This window comes from Leucoraja erinacea, chromosome 46 (assembly GCF_028641065.1).
Source record: "Leucoraja erinacea ecotype New England chromosome 46, Leri_hhj_1, whole genome shotgun sequence".
NCBI lineage: Eukaryota > Metazoa > Chordata > Chondrichthyes > Rajiformes > Rajidae > Leucoraja > Leucoraja erinaceus.
The window spans coordinates 1405022-1421166 of NC_073422.1; the positions used below are offsets into that span (position 1 = coordinate 1405022).

Sequence of the window (16145 nt, forward strand, 5' to 3'; positions counted from 1 at the left end):
GAATCATCACTACTACAGACACTGGGTATAAACTATTTAGAAACGTTGGGTGCATTTTATGGGCTAAAAGCTTACTGTTCAGCTATGCACCATTTGCAGGTCCGCCTACAAATAGACAACACCACAGTGGTGGCTTATATTAACGATATGGGTGGAATAAAATCGATATCGTGTGACGATCTGGTCAACACAATCTGGCAATGGTGTGTCGACAGACATATTTGGCTATCAGCAACTTACCTACCAGGTACCTACCAGACACCAGGTCACGAAAATTTAATGACAACACCGAATGGATGTTGAACCATAAAGTGGTTGCTTATATTACAAAGCGGTATGGAACACCTGTTATCGATCTCTTTGCATCCCGACTGAATCACCAGTTACCAACATATGTCGCTTGGGAACCAGACCCTGAGGCAGCAGCGATGGATGCCTTTTCGCTGAATTGGGGAAATTTGTTTTTCTATGCCTTTCCCCCCTTCTGCCTCATGGTTTGGGTCCTACGCAAAAAACAAATGGACTTAGCTTCAGGTATTTTGGTAGTACCCGACTGGCCTACACAGCCATGGTTCCCTGTGGTCCTTGACATGGTCAATTAACAGTGCTAGGAGCGCTCTGTCAGCTTACCTATGGCAGGCACCAGGACAGCAGTCCATAAGATCTCACCCTCTGGTGGCCAACCTAATGAGGGGTATCTTTAACACCAACCCCCCTAGACCAAGGTACACCAGATCAGGGACGTCAGTGTCGTCCTGACATTACTAAGGGGTTGGTCACTAGCCAGGACCCTGTCCCTGGAACAGCTCACTCTAAAAACTGTCATGCTGATGGCCTTGGTCTCAGCCCAAAGGGTCCAGTCTCTATACAAATTAAGACTGGACAATATGGTAACATCATCTGGCAAGATAACATTCAGAATCTTGGAGCTGGTCAAACAAGAGTAGAACAGGAACAACGGGACTGACTATGAAATTCAGGGCGTACCCACCTGACCCCCCGTTTATATGTCATGTCTCATCTACTGCTTTAACTTAGGACAACTAAAGCCTTAAGTGGAAGCAAAATGGCATTATGGGTTAGCTTCAAACAGCCTCATGGTTGGGTGTCAGTACAAACCATCTCAAGAAGGTTCTGGGGGCTGCCGCATTGGATACTGACATTTTAAAATCTCACTCCACCAGGGCAGCAACAACATCGACGGACAGAAATATGGAGGTACCAATGGACCATATTCTGGCAACAGCAGGATGGTCTACAGAAAGGACTTTCCAAATATTTTATAACAAGCCGATTGCCAAACCTGCAGTGTTTGCAGAAAGAATTTTAAGTTCTGCAAATATGTAATTTAGCCCAAGGGAGCATTATTTTCTTTGTTTAAAAAAGTAAAAATCGTTATTGTTTTTTAAATTGATTCATGTATAATTACAATAACATACTTCCTCCCTTGGATTACTTCGGCAGTGAGTGAAGCATGGATTGTTCCACGGCTTGAAATCACAGATCTTTTAAATCTTCACGTAGTCACTCACGTGACTTTGAAGTAAAATAGTAAGATTAAATGAGAACTTACCAGTTTGAAGTTTGATCTTTATTTTATGAGGAGTTACGATGAGGGATTACGTGCCCTCCGCTCCCACCCTAAATTATAAAGGTCAACTGGTATCCTAGTTCTTATCTTACTATGTTTATTTAAATTACTATTTCTGTGATTCTACATCGTTGCTTTGAAGAATGTCGCGCATGCGTGCTGACGGGATCTTCACGTAATCCCTCATCGTAACTCCTCATAAAATAAAGATCAAACTTCAAACTAGTAAGTTCTCGTTTAATCTTACTATTATAGATGGGCTCCTTTCAGGAGACAGCAGCATTCACCCAAAATGCTCATGGAACCAAACTGCTGTACCTGAATGGCACATCTGCAACTCATCGACATCAGCCACCATCTGCAGTTGTAACCCATGGGCAAGGCTGTGCTGCACTGAGTCGAGCTACCAAACAAGTACTCAGACCTGTTGAAGAAGGGTTTTGGCCTGAAACGTTGCCTATTTCCCTCGCTCCATAGATGCTGCCTCACCCACTGAGTTTCTCCAGCAATTTAGTCTATGTTCGATTTTCCAGCATCTGCAGTTCCTTCTTGAACCTGTTTTAGATTAGTTTAGTATAGAGAAACAGCTCGGAAATCGTCCCTTTGGCCCACCGAGTCCATGCCAACCAGTGATCCCCGCATATTAACAACAGGGACAATTTATATTTATACCAAAACCAATTAACCTATAAACCTGTATGTCTTGGGAGTGTGGGAGGAAACCAAAGATCTCGGAGAAAACCCATGCAGGTCACAGGGAGAACGTACAAACTCTGTACAGACAGCATCTGTAGACGGGATCTCACCCGGGTTTCTGGCACTGCAAGAGCTGTAAGGCAGCTACTCTACCACTGCACCACTATGCCACCTGCTGGGCTGAAGGACTGTTTGCATGCTGATGATTCTGCGAACTCTTTGGTGTTTGTTGGCTGCTGGTTTGTTACAATAGGAACTGTCATTGGCTATCAGGTGATTAATCACATTTGAGTCCACACAAAGTAGTGAGTAGAATTGGTAATCATTACGCTGGTTGAAAAAAATCCATTTGCAGGCTTTTGTTATAGATACAAAATGTTGGAGTAACTCAGCGGGATAGGCAGCATCTCTGGACTGAAGGAATGCAGAGATGCTGCCTGTCCCGCTGAGTTACTCCAGCATTATGTGTCTATCTTCAGTGTAAGCAGCATCTACACATCCTTCCTACCTGATTTTGTTAAGTTGTATGTTTTTCATGCATGAATGAATGATTGAATGAATGAATAAGTTTATTAGCCAAGTATTCACATACAAGGAATTTACCTTGGTGCTCCACCCGCAAGTGACAACATGATATACAGTAACATACTCCTTTACAAGCTGAGGGCTTCATTGACACGTCACATTTATTGTCCATCTTGCTCCCATATATTCGTCTTACATTCTACACTAGCTTTCTGCCACAGATTACGGTCCACCGAGTATTTAATTGTGAATAAAAACAAATTGCGGGAAATATTCCCACCGCCTTTACTTGGCGCTGCTTAGTTTAGCCTCCCTAGAATCCCACAACACAGAGGGAGGTCATTCCGAATCTGTGCCTTGGCCAACTCTGAAACTGTTGCACATTTCATACATGTGTAGGAAGGAACTGCAGATGCTGGTTAAAACAAAAGATAGACATAAAAAGCTGGAGTAACTCAGCGGGTCAGACAGCTTCTCTCGTGAGAAAGAATGCGTGACGTTTTGGGTCAAAAAGGTTCTCGACCCAAAACGTCACCCATTCCTTCTCTCCAGAGATGCTGCCTGTCCCGCTGAGTTGCTCCAGCATTTTGTGTCCAATTCATATAGTTTAGTTTAGAGATACAGCACGGAAAAATGCCCTTCAGCCCACACCACAGATCCCCGCACACTAACACTATCCTACACACTAGGGACCATTTACATTTATACCAAGCCAATTAACCTACAAACCTGTAGGGGGTAACTTTTAATCTCTCCCTGCACGGGAGACCCGACCTTTTCTTTGTCGGGTCTCCGTTGTCGTTGGGGCTGCAACGAGGAGCGGCCTCCAACAGGAGAAGACCGGGGACTCTGGTGCCGACGACTCACCTCACCGTTGCGGAGCTGGCCGAGTCCAGAGCGGGTGGAGCGGTGGTGGAGCGCTGCTGCTGCTGCGGCCCAACCTCCGGAGATTCGGAAGCTGCAACTGCGGGTCTGGCCGACGGCGGCACCGGGAGCCTGCGGGTCCCTGCAGGGAGACCGCTTTTCAGGGCTCTCGCAACGGCGACTTCTCCCGCCCGAGTTGCGGGGTCGAAGAGCTCCTGGAGCGGGGCTTCACAGCACCGCCCCGCGCGGCTTGGAATGGCCGCGGGACTCTGCGAGCGCACGCCGGGGGCTCTAACACCAAGACCCGGTGTGCGACCTCGCACCACCCGGCGTGGCTTTAATGGCCGCGGGACAATCACCATCGCCACCCGGGGGCTTTGACTTTGACTCTGACATCGGGGGGCGGGGGGCGGGGGGTGTGCAGTGGAGAGATAAGTTTTTTTGGCCTTCCATCACAGCGATGTGATGGATGTTTATGTAAATTATGTTGTGTCTTGGGTCTATTTGTTTGTAATGTATGGCTGCAGAAACGGCATTTCGTTTGGACCTCAAGGGGTCCAAATGACAATTAAATTGAATCGTGAATCTTGAATCTTGAAACATCCTATTATTCTAATCCATTTTGGGTTGAGGCACACATATACATATTTTGTGCTGTTCCACTTTGGCAACATGATGTTTTGATTAACCATTAGAATTGTGTAATGGCCTTTCAGATTGGTATGTAGTATGGTGATGTGCTATGCGGATAGAACCAGGGTGAAAAATGGGTGAAATGGTGGGGAGGGTGGTGTTGGGCTGTTAAAGGGTGAGATTTGCTCCAATTTTATGATATGTACGTGAAACTATTGCTGCAGTTTCTGTACACATTTTTGGATTTTCATTCAAGGACCGGATACTCATTTAAGAGGAAGAATACTTAATCGTATTCCGTAACAAAGGAGGCTGGATGACCCTGCTCTCATCTCAGCCCCCACCCCCACCTCTCCCTGATCTCTTTCCTCTCTTTGCCCCTCACCTTCCTCTGACCCATACCCCTCCCCATTGCTCCCTCTCTCCCCTCTCCCTTATCCCCTCCTTCTCCCCCTTAACCCCCTTCCTCTCCCTCCCCTTTCCCTTGCCCACTCTCCAATTCCCCCTCTCACCTTGGCCCTTCCTTGCCCATCTACCTCTGACTCCCCCTCTCCTCCATACCTCTTCCCACCCCTACCCTCTCACCCCCACTCCCTTGCCCTCCTTCTCCCTCTCACACCTCTTTTACTTTTCTTTCTCATCTCTCCCACCCTCTCTCCTCCCCATTTCCTCTCTCCCCTTCCCGCCTGCCCTCTCTTCCCAACTCCCTCCACCTCCTTCTCCCCCTCAACCCTCCGCTCCTATATCCAATGTTCTGAAGGCATTTTGAAGTTAGATTTTCTGTTGTAGGAATCCGATAACTCCTAATATTTGTGCGTGGTTTACACTCGATCTCAATATCTTAACCTGTTTGTGTCGCTTTGCCTTGATTCACATGATGTAAGACGTTGAAACTTGTTCATTGCTTTCTAGGAGAGGCGGAAGAGACCAAGCTACACATCTGTAAACTTAACCGAGAGGTGAGATGTAACAAGTCACCACCTTTAACTCTTCATACTAAGCAGTTGCAAACTGAGATATCTTTCCATGCTTGGCCTTCCCTGGAAAAAAAATCATAGTGGTTGGAGTATAGACCATCTCCCATAACGCAAAACAACTTTTACAAAGATGTGGGAGGGTCTCAGATGGAGGTTGACATGTGGGCTCCAATTCTGTTTGTCGGTCAGTGTGGCGTGCCTGGAAGCACAAAGGAAGAGAGCATGACCAGTTTCCAGTTTCCAGTTTCCTCCCACAATTCAAAGACGTGCACACTTGTAGGTTAATAGGACCCTATTATGTGTCGGGAATGGATGAGAAAGTGGCAGAACATAGAACTAGTGTGAACGGGTGATCATTAATCAGCGTCGAGACCCTTCTTCAGACTGAGTGTAAGGAGTCTGAAGAAGGGTCTCGACCCGAAATGTCTTTCTTTCAAAATCTTTTTATTCTTTTTAATCTTTTCAAAAGCAAAAATAAAACAAAAAAAAGATAAACATAACAGTGATATTGATACATAGGGATCAGGATTACATTAATAACAAGTATAACCTAAGTCTGAAATGTCACTTATTCCTTTGCTCCAGATATGCTGCTTGTCCTACCCAGTTATTCCAGCTTTTTGTGTCTTTTAGTTTAGTTTAGTTTAGAGAGATACAGCGCGGAAATAAGCCCTTTGGCCCACCGAGTCCGTGCTGATCCCCGCACATTAACACTATCCTACACCCACTAGGGACAATTTTTACATGTACCAAGCCAATTAACCTACAAACCTGTACGTCTTTGGAGTGTGGGAGGAAACCGAAGATCTCGGAGAAAACCCAGGTCACGGGGAGAACGTACAAATTCCATACAGACAGTACCGGTAGTCGGGATCAAACCCTGATCGAGCGCTGTGAGGCACTGTAAGGCATCAACTCTACCGCCATGCCATCATAAATGAACTGACTCACTGACTAAATGATGACACGGTCTAAGGCTGTAACCCTATTCCAAACCCAGTTGGATCCTTACTTGTTGGAACCTCTGTGAGGCTACTACAGCCATACAAACAAAAACGATCCCTACTAGACACACAACCAATTTAATTCACACAAACATCCAGTGAACGTCCTCCTCACTGTGATGAGACTATTTTCTTTCCCGTGCTCTCCATTTTTCTCCCGATGTTAAGGCCCCAGGTGGGTAAGTCTCACAACCATTTAAGGCCACGCCGGGCGATGTACGGCCCCACTCCAGGTCTAAATGTCACTATGTTGGAGCCCCCGGCGGGCGCTTGAATGTCCCGCGGCCATTAAAGCCGCGCAGGGCGATGTACGGCCCCGCTCCGGGTCATCCCAACCCTGCGACACGGGCTGGAGAAGTTGTGTTGCGGGAACTCTGGAAAACGGTCTCCAACCCGGACCCGCGAGCTCCCGATATCACAGTCCACAGAAGCTGCGTTGCTGGAGCCTCCGAGCTCCGTAGTCGTGCTGCAGCAGCGAGCCACCACCGCTCCCCACGCTCCGAGGCCGGCAAGCCCCACCATGGTAAGTCTGCAGGCTCTGCGACTGGGGCCCCCAGGTCGTTCCGGCTGGAGGCCGCTCCACGGTGCTAGGCCCCAATGACAACGGAGACCGGATAGGGAAAAGGTCGGGTCTCCCGTGCAGGGAAGAGATTTTAAACAGTTTCCACCCTCCCCTCCCCCCGCGCCCTTCACATAAACACAGTTAAAAACAGTGTAAAAAAAACACAACAACTACATTTAACTAGACAAAAAAAATAAAAAAAAGACAGACTGCAACAGTGTTGCGCTGCCAACCTTCCTGTGTAGATGTAGCAGAGGAGATATTTCTTCTTTTGAGGTTTGTGAATCTTTGGGATTCTGCACAATGGAGTCAAGAATAAATGGGAAACAGCAAGGAAGTGTGGTTGAGGCCAAGGTTAGATCGACCCTCATCTACTTCATTGGTATAAAAGGCTGGATGGTGTAGGAAGGAACTGCAGATGCTGATTCACACCAAAGATAGACACAAAATCGTGGAGTAACGCAGTGGGATAGGCAACATTTCGGGAGAAGGAATGGCTGACGTTTTGGGTCGAGACCCTTCTTCAGACAGAAAGTCAGGGGAGAGGGAGATACAGAGATAAGGAAGGGTAAGGTGTGAAAGCGTGACATACAATGCGATGAAAATCAAGGAAAATGTTGAATGGATCATCATTAGCTCGGGGAAGGGGACAGCAAAGCAAACAGATAAAATTTAATTAGGGGATAGTCAGACTGATCAGAGAACCAAGAAGGGGGAGGGATGGAGGACTGAATTCAAATTCAAGTTTTTTCAGATAATTTTATATATCCGACTGGAACTTCGAAAAACATAAATTATACATTTGTCTCAATGTCCTCCTCCTGCCTCACACCCTTCCCTTCTTATCCATGTCACGTCTTTCCCTCCCTTCCCACTCCCCTCTCCCTCTTCGCTCCATTCCTCCCGACTTGCTTCCCCTCTTCCTCTTCCCCCTCCTCTTGCTTCCCCTCCCGCTTCACCATTTCCTCACCCTCTTCCTCCCTGTCATAACCCTGCCCCCGCCCCAACATGTAACAGTTTCATCCAAGCGCCTCTCATCTTTTTCTGACCCTTCCCACTGCCCATTTCGCTCCCCTCACCTCTCAAACCATTCCACCCTCTCACCCCTCGTATCCTCCGCTTGCTTTCCTACTTTCCAAAGCCCCATCCCCCCTCTCTATCTCTCATCTGTCCTTTACTTCCACGTACCACTCCCTTCCCCTCACCTCCTGCCTCCTTCTTATCCTATCTCCATCCATCTCCTTTCCATTGCCCCTCCCTTTCCCTTTGACCCACTCACCAACTCACCCCTCCCTTCGCCCATCCCCAGCCCCTTGCTTCCCCTCTACCCCTTCCCCACCTTTCCTCGCCCCCTCACCTTTGCTGCTCTCCCCCTTCCATCCACACCCCCCCCTTGACCTCCGCCCTCCCCCTATCTCCCTCCTTTTCCTTAGACTTCCCCCCTCGCCCCCCCCCCCACCCCCCCCCCGGTTAGTATTTTAATCTGATTATATTGTACCTTCCAGATGCTGCACCTTTCTCATCAGGTCACTCAGCTGAGTAAGGAATTGCAGGACATGATGCTGCTTCTGAAACCTCTGCTGACCTGCCATAGGTACGACCTTGCCTCCCCTGACCTTGTGCTGCACCCCAGCCCCTCAGCTCTGTACAGCAACAGCAGTGGATTCAGCAGCACTGTGCGCTCACAGGCTCCCTCCGTGGCCCTGACTTGCCCGGTCTTGTTGAGGCCCAACTTTCCACATCGATGCTCGTGGCCCGAAAGTAACCTTGACCCGCCAAGGTCACCAGCACTGAATTTGCAAGGACAGACGGTTCACGCTTCATTGTCTCTCAGCTCCTTGAGGGATCCATCAGTTCACAGAGGCAGTGACCCGCACCTTCTGAAGCAGCCCATGAAAGCCAACAGCTGCCTGTTACCTCATCAACAAGCCCTGCATGCAGATTTAACGCCTTTTGCTTCTTCACCTCCCAGTACGTTGACAAATTTAGAAGAGGATAGTCAACCTGATGAACCTAACATCATGGGACACGACACACTCATGGCAAAACTCTCATTGCAAGCAGATGCTGGTTGCTCACCACATAGAGTGGCTGAACATCTGGGCATAACATTAATGCCGGACCACCACAAGGGAGATACGTGTTCTGTTGAGATGGTCAGGACATCCACTGAAGACTCTGGCAGCGACTCAATTCAGTTCATTGATGATGATGGGACAAATCTATAAATTCCTGGGGTTGAAGAAATGTGGGTATAGTTTGCCAGGTCTGTAACTTTTTATGAAGAATATCACCACTTTTCATTTTGAATTAAAGTTTTGTTCTAAAAATTCAGAAGTGAAAATCAAATGGAAATCTTATTCTTTGATACAATTTGCAAACAAAGGAACAAGAATATGCAACAGGGTAAAATAACAAGTGAAATAGATTTCACTGTCGTGGGAAGGAACAAAGTTAATGTCAAATGTTGAACGGCAGAAAAGCATGAACTCCCTTCAGAGATTTGTTTCTTCACGCGTTCTTTTGAAGGAGCCAAAATGTGTATTGTACAGAATACATACTGCTATGCGGTTGCAAGTGGCTGAATGATTATATATAACAAAAAAAGGACTTATTTTTCTACCTTTGTTACTTTAAAAAAAAATCTTTATACAGATTACTTTTTCCTTTTTTTTGCATAATGGGATAAGCTTGCAAGTTTTAAAAGATCAAATTAAATACATGTAATAGATACATGTCATTATATATATGTATATTTATGCATGATGCATGTATTCCAGTTCATCATTAGCTGGGAAACTTGGAACTGAAGGTGTATTTTATTAAAGGCGATGCACTCTGGTGAAAACTCAAATCTAGTCCATATCATTCAAACAATGACTAGTTCCTGAGTAGGAACAGCAGTAAAGAGATCAAAATAGTTGCATGCTTTAGAAATAGAGTCAGTGCTAAAGGAATCAAGGGATAGAAACATAGAAACATAGAAAATAGGTGCAGGAGGAGGCCAATCGGCCCTTCAAGCCAGCATTGCCAATCAATGTGATCATGGTTGATCGGCCCCAATCAATAACCCATGCCTGCCTTCTCCCCATATCCCTTAATTCAACTAGCCCATAGAACTCTAACTCTCTCTTAGATCCATCCAGTGATTTGGCCTCCACTGCCGCCTGTAGCAGGGAATTCCACAAATTCATAACACTCCGCATGAAAAAGCTTTTTCTCACAGTCTTAATTGGCCTCCCCTTTATTCTAAAACAGTGGCCTCTGGTTCTGGACTCGCCTAACATTTGGAACATTTTTCCTGCATCTAGCTTGTCCAGTCCTTTTATAATTTTATATCTTTCTATAAGATCCCCCTCATCCTTCTGAACTCCAGTGAATACAAGCCTAGTCTTTTCAATCTTTCCTCATATGACAGTCCCGCCATCCCAGGGATCAATCTCGTGAACCTACGCTGCACTGCCTCAATCACAAGGATGTATTTCGTCAAATTAGGAGACCAAAACTGTACACAATACTCCAGATGTGGTCTTACCAGAGCCCTATACAACTGCAGAAGAACCTCTCTACTCCTATACTGAAATCCTCTTGTTATGAAGGCCAACATTCCATTAGCTTTCTTCACTGCCTGCTGTACCTGCACGCCAACTTTCAGTGACTGGTGTACAAGAACACCCAGGTCTTGCTGTACCTCACCATTACCTAACCTAACCCCATTCAAATAATAATCTGCCCCCCTTGTATTTGCTGCCAAAGTAGGTAACCTTACATTTATCTATATTATACTGCATCTGCCACGCATCTGCCCACTCACTCAACCTGTCCAGGTCACCCTGCAATCTCCTAACATGTTGACTTGGACTAATCATTTTACAGCTCATCTACTTTACTTCTTATACTTCACGCATTCATCTATCTATCTATCTATCTATCTATCTATCTATCTATCTATCTATCTATCTATCTAAAAACTCTCGCCCCATCCGACCGCCTGCCGTACGGCGCCCTTCCTGCCTTTCGATTCGTTCCCGCCGTGCGATGTCACAATGCCCGATGCTCGCGGATGTCCAATCGCGATGCCCGACGCTCGCAGACGTCCAATCGGAATGGATCCATTTGCATGTACGGCTTCCGGCCGCGTTTCTTCCTTTGATTCCCTGCAACTCCGAAACCGGACACAGAATCGCCGACATATTTTCCAATTCGGTAGAGATTTCACTTTTCTTTCTAAGTATCCACTCCTCATTACATTTCGTCGTGTTTAAGTACACTTTCTTAATCAAATCCTTCACCCCCCCCCCCACCTCAATATTTCAAAAATAAATTGGCTTCTCACCCATAGAAGCAGCACCAGCCCCAGCCCCTGATGAACGTTCCATCATATGATGTCACAACGCCTGACGCTCATAGATGTCCAATCGGAATGGATTCATTTACATATGCCTTTGCAGGAGCCCCAGCCAATGGTGAACGTTCCATTGTGTGATATCACAATGCCCAATGCTCACATATGTCCAATCGGAACTTAAGAGGGAGTTAGATGTGGCCCTTGTGGCTAAAGGGATCACGGGGTATGGAGAGAAGGCAGGTACAGGATACTGAGTTGGATGATCAGCCATGATCATATTGAATGGTGGTGCAGGGTCGAAGGGCCGAATGGCCTACTCCTGCACTTAATTTCTATTTTTCTGTTTCCCTCTCCTCACCCTTCTCCCTCTCGCACCCATCCCTCTCTTCCCCATCCCCTTCCCTCTCTCCCCCCACCCCCTTCGCCCTACCCCTCTGACCCTCTTCCACCACTCTCCCTACCCCTCCCTCCCCACTCTTCCACTTCTCTCCCCTTACCCCCACCCATCTCCCTCCCCCACCCCCTCTCTTCCCCTCCCTTTCCCTCTCTCCCCCACCCCTTCCTCCTACCCCTCTGTTCCTCTTCCACCACTCCCCCATCCCCTCTTCCACCACTCTCGCTACCCACCCCTCCCCCCCTCCCTCCCCCCCCCACTTCTCCACTTCTCTCCTCCGCCCTCCCCTCCTCACCCCTCTCTCCCCCCTCTCCCTCTCCCCCTCCCTCTCTCCCTCCTCTTTCCCCCCTTCTCTCTCCCTCCCTCTCCCTCTCTCCCCCCCCCCCCCCCTCTGTGTGTGTGCCTCTCTCCCCCCTTATCTACCGCTCCCCCTCCCTGCCCCTCTCTGTCTCCCTCTCCCTCCCTCCCACTCTTTCCATTTCTCTCTATCCCCTATCTCTGTCTCTTTGTGGCTGTGTGTCCCTCTCCCCCCCTTATCTCTCTCCCCCCCCCCTCTCTCTCTCCCCTCCCCCCCCCACCTGTGTGTTTGGGGGGTGGTTAATGTGAGTGCGATGCCCCCCCCAATATTTCAAAAAATACTGGCTTCTCACCCATAGAATCAGCCCCAGCCCCTGGTGAACGTCCCATTGTGTGATGTCACAATGCCCAATGCTCAAATACATTGTTGCCATAGAGGGAGTACAGAGAAGGTTCACCAGACTGATTCCTGGGATGTCAGGACTTTCATATGAAGAAAGACTGGATAGACTCGGCTTGTACACGCTAGAATTTAGAAGATTGAGGGCAGATCTTATAGAAACGTACAAAATTCTTAAGGGGTTGGACAGGCTAAATGCAGGAAGATTGTTCCAGATGTTGGGGAAGTCCAGAACAAGGGGTCACAGTTTAAAGATAAGGGGGAAATCCTTTAGGACAGAGATGAGAAAAACATTTTTCACACAGAGAGTGGTGAATCTCTGGAATTCTCTGCCACAGAAGGTAGTTGATGCCGGTTCATTGGCTATATTTAAGAGGGAGTTAGATCTGGCCCTTGTGGCTAAAGGGATCAGGGGTATGGGGAGAAGGCAGGTACAGGATACTGAGTTGGATGATCAGCCACGATCATATTGAATGGTGGTGCAAGCTCGAAGGGCCGAATGGCCTATTCCTGCACTTAATTTCTATGGTTCTATGTTTCCCTCTCCTCACTCCTCTCCCTCTCCCACACATCCCTCTCTCCCTCACCCCCTTCCCTCTCTACGCCACCCCCTTCCCTCTCTCCCCCGCCCCCTTCCCCCATACCGCTCTGTCCCTCTTCCACCACTCCCCCTATCCATCCCTCCCCACTCTACCACTTCTCACTTCTCTCCCCTTACCGCACCACTCTTCCTCCTCCACCCCTCTCTATTCCATTCCCTTCCCCTCTCTCTCTCCCCCACCCCTACCCCTCTTTTTCCTCTTCCACCAATCCCCCGTCCCTCTTCCACCACTCTCGCTACCCCCCTCTACCCCTCTCTCCCCACCTCACCTCTCCCCCTCCCTCTCCTCATCCCTCCCCCACCCCCCCCTTCCCTCCCTCTCTACCCCCACCCCTTCCCTCTCTACCCCTGCCTCCTACCCCTATGTCCCTCTTCCATCACTCCCCCCTACCCCTCTCCTCCCTCCCCACTCTTCCACGTCTCCCCCCTTCCCCCTCCACTCTCCTCCCTCCCCCACTCTTTCCCCCTCTCTCCCCCCCCCCCCCCCTGCCCCCCACCCCTCTCCCCCTCACTCCCCTCCTCCCCTCCCTCCCCATCCCCCCCCCCCCCCCACATCTCTCTCCCTCCCCCCCCTCTCACACCCCCCCTACCCCCGCTCTCCTTTCCCTCCCAAATCTGTCATGTTTCCTCCTCCTCCTCTCCCCTCCCCTCCCCCCTCCCCCCCTCTTCTCACCCCCCCCCTGTGAGTTTGGGGGGTGGTTAATTTGAGTGTGTGATGGCCGCAGCCCCCCGCCCCCCCCCCCCCGCAAACGCTGTTGGAGAAACAGACCCAACGGGTCTGCACTTGGTCTAGTATATATATAAAACTCTCGTCCCATCCGACCGCCTGCCGTCCGGCGCCCTTCCTGCCTTTCGATTCATTCCCGCCGTGCGATGTCACAATGCCCAATGCTCGCGGATGACCAATCGCGATGCCCGACGCTCGCAGACGTCCAATCGGAATGGATCCATTTGCATGTACGTCTTCCGGCCGCGTTTCTTCCTTTGATTCCCTGCAACTCCGAAACCGGACGCAGAATCGCCGACATCTTTTCCATTTCGGTAGAGATTTCACTTTTCTTTCTAAGTATCCACTCCTCATTACATTTCGTCGTGTTTAAGTACACGTTTTTAATCAAATTCTTCTCCCCCCCCCCCCGCCCAATATTTCAAAAATAAACTGGCTTCTCACCCATAGAAGCAGCACCAGCCCCAACCCCTGGTGAACGTTCCATCGTGTGATGTCACAATGCCCAATGCTCAAATACATTGTTGCCATAGAGGGAGTACAGAGAAGGTTCACTAGACTGATTCCTGGGATGTCAGGTCTTTCATATGAAGAAAGACTGGATAGACTTGACTTGTACACGCTAGAATTTAGAAGATTGAGGGAAGATCTTATAGAAACTCCTGATTACATTTTGTCATGTTTATGTACACATTTAAAATCAAATCCTTCTCCCCCCCCCATCCCAATATTTCAAAATAAACTGGCATCTCACCCATAGAAGCAGCCCCAGCCCCAGCCCCTGGTGAACGTTCCATCGTGTGATGTCACAATGCCCAATGCTCAAAGACATTCTTGCCATAGAGGGAGTACAGAGAAGGTTCACCAGACTAATTCCTGGAATGTCAGGACTTTCATATGAAGAAAGACTAAATAGACTCGTCTTGTACTCGCTAAAATTTAGAAGATTGAGGGCAGATCTTATAGAAACGTACAACATTCTTAAGGGGTTGGACAGGCTAGATGCAGGAAGATTGTTCCAGATGTTGGGGAAGTCCAGAACAAGGGGTCACAGTTTAAAGATAAGGGGGAAATCCTTTAGGACAGAGATGAGAAAAACATTTTTCACACAGAGAGTGGTGAATCTCTGGAATTCTCCGCCACAGAAGGTAGTTGAGGCCAGTTCATTGGCTATATTTAAGAGGGAGGTAGATGTGGCCCTTGTGGCTAAAGGGATCAGGGGGTATGGAGAGAAGGCAGGTACAGGATACTGAGTTGGATGATCAGCCATGATCATATTGAATGGTGGTGCAGGCTCGAAGGGCAGAATGGCCTACTACTGCACTTAATTTCTATGTTTCCCTCTCCTCACACCTCTCCCTCTCTACCACCCATCCCTCTCTCCCCCAGCCCCCTTCCCTCTCTCCAACCACCCCCTTCCTCCTACCCCTCTGTTCATCTTCCATCACTCCCCCTACCCCTCTCCTCCTCCCTCCCCACTCTTCCATGTCGCCCCCTTCCCCTCCACTCTCCCTCCCCACTCTTTCCCCTCTCTCCCCCCCACCCCCTCTCCCCCTCCCTATCCCCCCCCCCCCACATTTCTCTCCCCATCCCCCCCTCTCTCACCCCCTACCCCCTCTCTCCTCCTTCCCTCCCAAATCTGTCCCATTCCCTCCTCCTCCTCTCCCCTCCCCTCCCTCCCCTCTTTCCACCCCCACTCCCCCCACCTGTGAGTTTGGGGGGTGGTTAATTTGAGTGTGATGCCGCAGCCCCCCCTCCTCCTCCTGGAACTCTCTGCCACAGAAGGTAGTTGAGGCCAGTTCATTGGCTATATTTAAGAGGGAGTTAGATGTGGCCCTTGTGGCTAAAGGGATCAGGGGGTATGGGGAGAAGGCAGGGATGGGATACTGAGTTGGATGATCAGCCATGATCATATTGAATGGCAGTGCAGGCTCGAAAGGCTGAATGGACTACTCCTGCACCTAATTTGTACGTTTCTATGTTTCCCTCTCTCCCTCGCCTCCCCCTCCTTCTCCCGCTCATCCCTCTCTCCCCCACACCCTTCCCTCTCTACCCCCCGTCACGTTCCCTCTACTCCTCTGTCCCTCTTCCACCACTCCCCTACCCCTCCCTCCCCAATCTTCCACCTCTCCCGTTACCACACCCCTCTCCACCCCCCCCACCGCTCCCTCTCCCCCTCCCCACCCCTCTCTCCTCCCCCTCTCCATCTCTCTCTCTCCTCACCCCTCTCCCTCTCCTGCCCTCCTCCTCTCACCCCCATCCCTCTATCTCCCACCCCGTTCTCCCCTCCCCACTCTTACCCCTCCCTCCACACTCTTCCTCCTCTCTCTCCCTCCACCCCCATCTCATTCCTCCCCTCCCACCTCCCTCCCCCACAACTCTATCCCCCTCGCCTCCCTCACCCCTCTCTCCTCCTCCTCCCTCTCTCATCTCCCTCTCCTCACCCCTCTCTCTCTCTTCCCCCCCCCCTCCCCTCTCTCCTCCCCAACCCCCTCCATCTCGCCCCCGCCCCCTTCCCCCCTTCCC

General features: G+C 49.4%; 1 protein-coding gene across 1 annotated transcript in view; it reads left to right on the forward strand.

The window, feature by feature from the left end:
- The window catches only part of LOC129715014 (potassium voltage-gated channel subfamily H member 3-like), a 915007-nt gene extending 904205 nt beyond the window's left edge, over positions 1-10802 (forward strand). The window contains 2 exon segments of the mRNA XM_055664831.1: positions 5222-5268; positions 8358-10802. Of these exon segments, the coding sequence (XP_055520806.1) occupies positions 5222-5268; positions 8358-9080 (770 nt within the window). The 3' untranslated portion in view covers positions 9081-10802.
- The last annotated feature ends 5343 nt before the right edge of the window (positions 10803-16145 follow it).